The following is a 7,039-nucleotide window of genomic DNA, read 5'->3' as shown; positions in this document are numbered from 1 at the left end:
AGATTGCACACTCATCAAAATTCAATGCTAACTAGCTTGACTAATTCCCGATTGACCAATCTAGATTCTCCATCTGAGAAGCTCGTTTAGTTGCAATTGTTTTACACTCGCCATGCAATGTCCAATTGCGCCTTTTCAAGGGTTTTGGAGAAAATAAGCAAAAACAAAATGATTAAAAATATGTAGTACATATTTAAAGAAGGAAACAGGAAAAATACACCTCCTAGTGAGACTTGCCCTTTTGCTCATTAAAGAAAGGAGCCACAATCAACTTCTCTATGTCCTCTAGTCAACTAGGCAATGCTAGGCCTAGACTCTGATAGCATGTCAAAGTGCAACAGACAGTGTTGTACCAAAAGAATTAGGATTACCTGGGAAGTTGGGATTTCCTCATACTATTGAGAGAAACTGGAAAAATTTACATATCAAAACACAACAAAATGACATAGAGAACTGCATAGTATTTGCAAGATTTCTTTTCAAGTTCTTTATTATGATTTGTTTTTGCTATTGATTTACATGGATAACATGATTTTTTGTTGTTGTAAAATTCGTTTAATAGGTTGTTGACCTTTCTATTCTATTAGGTCTCCCCAATCTTGGAAACATAAAAAGTCTTTCAGAATATATTAAGTGTGTAAGTGAAGGGTGAGTTTAGAAAATGAAAAGAGAGATGAAGGTGGAAATTCAAAAGACATATGAAGGTGGAAAGTAGAAAGGTCAAGTCAAAAGACCTTTCGTGTCCATATAAAGAGGTGTGTCTCATTGTATATTTGTGTTTCTCTTCTCCTTTATTTTTTCTTTAGCATTTTTTTCTCTTTAAAGTGTCCTTGCTCTCTCTCTCTCTCTCTCTCTCTCTCTCTCTCTCTCTCTCTCTCTCTCTCTCTCTCTAAGTTGTTACGTCCTTCTCACATCCAATTGAAATTATTGCAAATCTACGTGCGCTTCATCATTGCCCATTGTTGTGTGTTGTAGACTAGCGCATCGCTTTTGTTGTTCTATTTGTTACAAGGGAAAGAAAAAAATGTAGAGCCATCTCCAACAACTAGTCTTGCTTAGTGGGCCTTGCTATGTAACATATATAGAATACAATAGGACATATGCAAATTGATATTTAACATTGCACACTAGAGGAAACAGAAGCATGACTAATTTGGCAATGCCGGCACTGCGCGAAAGGCATATATACATTTGAAAAGTTCTATAATGTTTATGGGATGAGGCAAAGTTAAGTGCATCAATTATTCAAGATTATAGGGATGGCTACAATTGAGATAACATAGATAGCAGCTCTCTATAATTATAATATCTACCTCTTTCCTATCCAAATATCACTCATCGGTGTCATGAATAAAGAGGGGTTACTTTTGATCCATGATTGATATCTTGAACTAGTAATGGATTATGCTGCTAAGTCTTGTTGTTCCCTCTCCGATGGAAAAGCGTCCAACAATAATGCAGAAGTGAGGGCAGTAGGAGTGTCTATTTCATTTGTATGCCGACCTCGTTTATTGCTATATATGTGAGGTATGCCACCGTGCATGAGGGACATATTTCTAGATTGTGAGAAAAGATATTAGATTGCATGCTCCAATCTTTATACAATGCAGTAATTTTAAACCATGACCTAAAATATGGACAATAAGCTAGTTTCAATTTGGTTGCAGATTTCTCCCTAACTTATTGACACTTGGACTACAATCTTCTAGGTCTTAGAACTTCATATTGACACCTAGTACGAGAGAAACGAGAACATATATAGTATGAAATCAATTATTTCGACATTAGTATGACATCAATTATTTCGACACCTAGTATGGTATCAATTATTAGAGCTAAAGTAAAGATGCACAAGGTAAATTCACTACTGTGATATACCACATGCATTGGCTAGCACCCACATGTAAAGAGTTGCATGTGTAACTAACATGTGCAGATGTTGATTGACATCAAGTATATAGTCTTGAAAACGAGATTTAAATAAACCAACGCAAAGAAAGTTTCTAAAACAAACGAATAGATAAAGCATGAATGAGCACCAATAATAAATGAGGTGTTTTACTGGCCTGCAATGTTGTACTGCTTCTTTTCGATTGTCCAATCTACAGGCCAATTTTTGAGTTGAGCTACAAAAAAGAAATGTGAATAGTTAAACATATCGTCTTGCAATGAAACGTCATAATCTGAAATTGCAAAGTATAGTGCACATCATGCAAAGGTGCCATACAAAAGTATGGTGGAGAGTTGGCACTGTGGTCTCTCCAAAAAATTATAAGAAACGGAAGACGTGCCCTGCCCCGTAGCATTTATGTGTTGCACCAAGCAAACACATGCGCGTGGAAAATTGGATACAGATAGCGAACCTTGCAGTGTTGATGAGCTGGAGTCGCGCTTGTGCAATTGGATCTTGTAGTGTTGTGAATATATGTCCTCCCTGCCATACACAAAACACACAGATGTAACTTTATGTTCTATGTCCTTTGATCAGTATTACCTTCTCTCTGTGTGTGTACGTGTGTGTGTGTGTGTGTGTGTGTGTGTGTGTGTGTGTGTGTGTGTGTGTGTGTGTGTGTGTGTGTATTGTAAGCTGCTTCGTTCAGCAATTATGTCTTCTTGCCATGGAGATGGTATACTCAAGCTCGTCACCAACAACTGTAAAAGATCTATTGATTCCTTTGACAACGATCTCATTTTCAAGAGCAATAGATTTGTTTTCTATATTGAGTATCTGCTTTTGAACTTCCGTGAGTCTTGTGCTTTGAGCAGTAATGAGCGAAAAACAACTCTAAAGATTCATCAATTTTGGGCCTCCAATAACCACTTTTCGCGTATAGGGGACGCAACAGCCATCCAATAGAAGCTAATATCTCTAGTCAAAAAATGCAACTTGAAGTCTCTTAAGGTGTGATCCGTCCAAAAGATGCAAAAGTCAAATGCTTACGACAACAGTGGTACTAGCTAGTAGTTCTGTTAATGATGCAATTGAGGGGGCTGCATGAAGCCTGCGAGAAATCTAGCCCTTTTTACCATACAACCAAATTCCATATGTCTAGTGTCGATGCCATCACCCAATGCGGCCAACTCTCCTTCTCAAGCCCTGGTGGCCCTCGAATCCACAGCACGTCAGCCAACCCCTCTGTCCAAACAACCCTCCTTGAATTTTTGCCGATGTAATGGATCTTATATGCTAAGCCAATAAGAGATGCAAAGAAAGCTCACTCGTCTCTACAAGAAACCCGAGATAAGATGCAGCATCATGAAGAATGTATTTCCAGAAGAGGACGCTTGGCACCCAACATATATGATATATTGAGTGTGTAACTAAATAAAATAATTTCTGAATCTTGAGGTTGCAAAATGCCTTCGAGAGTAGATAAAATCTGTACAATTTCTCTTGACGTTGAAATTGGTTTTGCACTCAGATGGCAATATATTAACAGCAGTATGGACATGAGGGCAGAAAAGTTTAGGAGGATCGATCACACCAAAGCTTATGATGGTTATCCTCAAGTAATCAAGCCAGCGGCTTCAGTGCTGCCAGGAGCGCCATATTGTAGGAGACTCTCTGCGACTTGAATCTCAAGGCAGGAATAGCGTGAGGGGAACGTTCCACAACCGCGGTGAGGGGAACGTTCCCAACCTGCGACACTGCTATCATCAACTTGCAATCGACGGCGCGGCGTTTTTTTTTCCTTGTTACTGCTTTTCATTAAGCTTTTCACGGCCTCTTTTCTGGCCATTGAAGCGGTGCCTTTGGCTTACCAAGTAAGTAAATAATGCATACTCTCATATGCAAAAAGCTGCTTTTATAATACAATATAAAACGCAGCGACGTTCTTCGCATATCACAAGTCTTTCGATGATGGCCGTGTTTGTCGGGGCATTGATGCAGTAGACTTGCCAAATGATGATGATGATTATGTCCGATCACAAGATCACGCAACCCTAAGGAGAGCAGATATCTCTTCATCCAAAACTCGCAGAGATGGTGAAGATGATGATGGTGTTTGTTGGGACATTGATTCAGCAGACTTGCCACATGATGATGATGATTACATGCGATCAGTCGATGAAGATGCAGAGTGGTCTTCTGACACCGTAGCAGGCGTTCGAACTATCAGAGACACACCTTTTTCTAAAGTATTTGGCCTTGTCCAGTACTCAAAGGGACGTAGAGGATGCAGAGCTTCTGTAGCCATTCCTGCTTCTTTTGTGCCAATCCGAAATAGTCCCTCCGCTCGTCTGAAGGCGCAGCCAGATCTTATGCACGATGCAATCCACTCAACCATTCGTCTATTGGTCAGGTACGCAGATCCCAAAGGAGAACACACCATTTGTGGCACGGGGTTTGGTGTTTCACCGAGCATAATCCTTACTGCTAGACATGTTCTATGCAAAAAAGAGATTTCTGAAATTCAAGCTTGGGATAGTGAGAATATGGTGTTGACTCGTAATCTCGAGAGAGCTGAGACGTTCGGGGTTTCTCTTCAAGTAATATCTGAGAGACGGAGTGGTAAGAAAGATAGGAGTGGCTTGTATGTCGATGGTGCCGATGTTGGCGCATTTAGTGTAGATAATGGGTTACAGTCTTTCTTACTTCCCTGTTCTCCTACACTTCAATCTGGCTATCGTAGCGAGGTGGCTATGATTTCATTTCCTGCAGTGGATGGCTTTTTAAAACAAGCCAAGAAAGAGTTAATCACACATATCGGAGACGACGTTACTTCAGAAATCTGGCCACAATATTTGCCACTGATGGTGGGTGACATTCAACAACAATTCCAAAGGATTGCTTATGCGAAGAACATGAGTGTTTCAAAAGTCGAGCGTGATCCAATTCTCAAGGAAGAGGCTGTTGCTCCTGTAAAGAAGAGGGTCTATGATGAACTAGTAGCTACATTCGGCTTTGCTCGTACGGGTACAAAGGTGTGTTCTGTAGGTAATGTCGTATCGACGAACAAAGTTTGCATCGGAACATCTTGCTCCATTCTTCGTGGTAGCTCAGGAGCAGCGGTGTGTTTGTTAGATGTCCCTGGTCATTTCATTGCTGTGCAGAGTGGAGGTTCGGCTGATTTTGATATGAATGTAGCAACTTCTGTGGACAATGTTGAGTTTGTGCAATTCTACGTCGAGAAGGTGTTACCTACTCTACCTCCTCCGACAGATAAAAGTTGGAAGACTCGACATATAGACGGGTTTGTTCACTGGTTACACCTTCATGTCAGCCTAATCCCGAGAACGTCCCCATGGTACTCTATAGCTCAAAAGGACAAAGTTATATAGTAGCGGGGGAGAAAATTCCATATGGCAGATTACATATTTTTTTGGCTAATAGTGGGTAACAATTAGCTATTTTTTGGAAGGCGCCACTCTGTGTCGTGAAGAGATCTATGTTTTGGTTGTAATCTTGTAGGCAATGAATTGTTGAATTGAGCAATTAGACTTGGAGATTGATTTGAATTTTTTGATGCCTATCAAATGTTATCTAGGTGTATCTTGCGCCTTCTTGTACATGTTATAGGGGTTGACAGTGGCTTGATGAAGAATTAGAGGAAATTGTGTATGTGTCTCAGCTATACAATATTCTTGTCATATGGTAAGTAGACAACAAGCCTAACAGGTTATAGTAGGATCCGCCATTTCAAGTTCTTGTTCATATCGCAAATAAACGTCTCTGAAGTTACTCAAGTTTGATGATGTCTTTATGTAGTCATGACTTTTTGTTCATACGAGCTGTTTATATGGCCATAGCTTGAATGTAAGTGGTAATTTAGGATGATGGGAATACTACACCAAGGGTTGGATTTTGAGTCATGCAACAGCCGGAAAGCATACCACTTGCTAAAATGCTTTTTGAAGGTTAATCAGAAAAGTAGCAAATACATTAAGGTACTTGTCATCTGTTTTGGGCCTTCACAAGGACTTGAGAGGGCTTTATTGCTAGGTACAGTGTATGAAATGGCAGAGAGAACGAGAGAGAGAGAGAGAGAGAGAGAGAGAGAGAGAGAGAGAGAGAGAGTCTCCTGAACCAGTCAACCTTGGCATTGAATAACTGAATGTGTAATATAATGGAGGCAAGGGGTTGTATATATACCAACCTCAGTACATTCCTCTCTCTAAATGAAGTTGGTGGCGGTACTCGTCTCCATGTGACTAGAAGGCAAGAGTCCTTGCTAGTAGCCACTTTGATGTCCTTCCCTAAGTCACTATCACTGCTTTCTTCATGATGCTTGCTTTTACATTTGTCTTTGTAGAATCTCTGTCTTTGCTTGTGGATCTGCAATTATTAGCCAAATGACCACGCTTTGAACAATTGTAGCAATGGTTCTTGGTTTTCTTTCCGGAATCTGAAGCAGCAAGTGCTTCTGCACCTTTCTGAATTTTGCCTTGAGTTATCAACACGGCTTCCTCCTCAATAAAAAAAAGAGCTAAGATCATCAAATTCCAGCTTTTCCTTCGTGATTTGTAGTCGAAGTGTCCTAGACTGTTTCATACTCTTTGTGAGAACCAAAACAGCTAATTGAGAACTTGCCATTGCACTTTTCATAGCAGATAGTTGATCATGAATAACTTTAGCCTCAAAAGAAATGATTGCATGGAACTTCCTCGTGGAAACTAGATGGCAAACAACTAATTAAGAAGGGAATCCCGATCAAACATTCCAATGAGCGTGAACCACATATTGTTGGTAGTCTTCAAAGTCTAAATGGTTGGAGAAATGTCCTTTGTAAGAGATTCCGCAATGGCCGGCATTGCCTTTGCATTAGCCGCATCCCAATCGATATTTGTCATCTTGAAGATGGGTGTACCTATTGTTCGAATCCTCGTTTGGAGTCGTGTGTCAGAGCTCCAAGCCGTCAACAATAATCCCATAAACTTTCCGTGAGAACTGAGTCGCATAATCATATTCCAATGAGCGTAGTTATTATCATTCAATTTGTCGTTGGCGCTCGAGCAAGGGGGGTATAGTGAAGCTGCAAGATCTAAAAATCTGGGAAACGTTCTCGCACTCCAAGAGATGGCCGCACGAACCAAGCCA

The 7,039-nt window shown here is 40.4% G+C and overlaps 1 protein-coding gene across 1 annotated transcript; it reads left to right on the top strand.

The window, feature by feature from the left end:
• Positions 1–1,902: 1,902 nt before the first annotated feature.
• Positions 1,903–5,668, top strand: LOC147443766 (uncharacterized). The gene has a single exon (XM_086527724.1). It carries the CDS (start codon positions 4,057–4,059, stop codon positions 5,281–5,283), a length of 1,227 nt encoding a protein of 408 aa, XP_086383850.1. The 5' UTR covers positions 1,903–4,056; the 3' UTR covers positions 5,284–5,668.
• The last annotated feature ends 1,371 nt before the right edge of the window (positions 5,669–7,039 follow it).

This window comes from Adiantum capillus-veneris, chromosome 13 (assembly GCF_014529385.1).
Source record: "Adiantum capillus-veneris isolate H3 chromosome 13, ASM1452938v2, whole genome shotgun sequence".
NCBI lineage: Eukaryota > Viridiplantae > Streptophyta > Polypodiopsida > Polypodiales > Pteridaceae > Adiantum > Adiantum capillus-veneris.
This window is presented reverse-complemented; position numbering and strand designations above follow the sequence as displayed.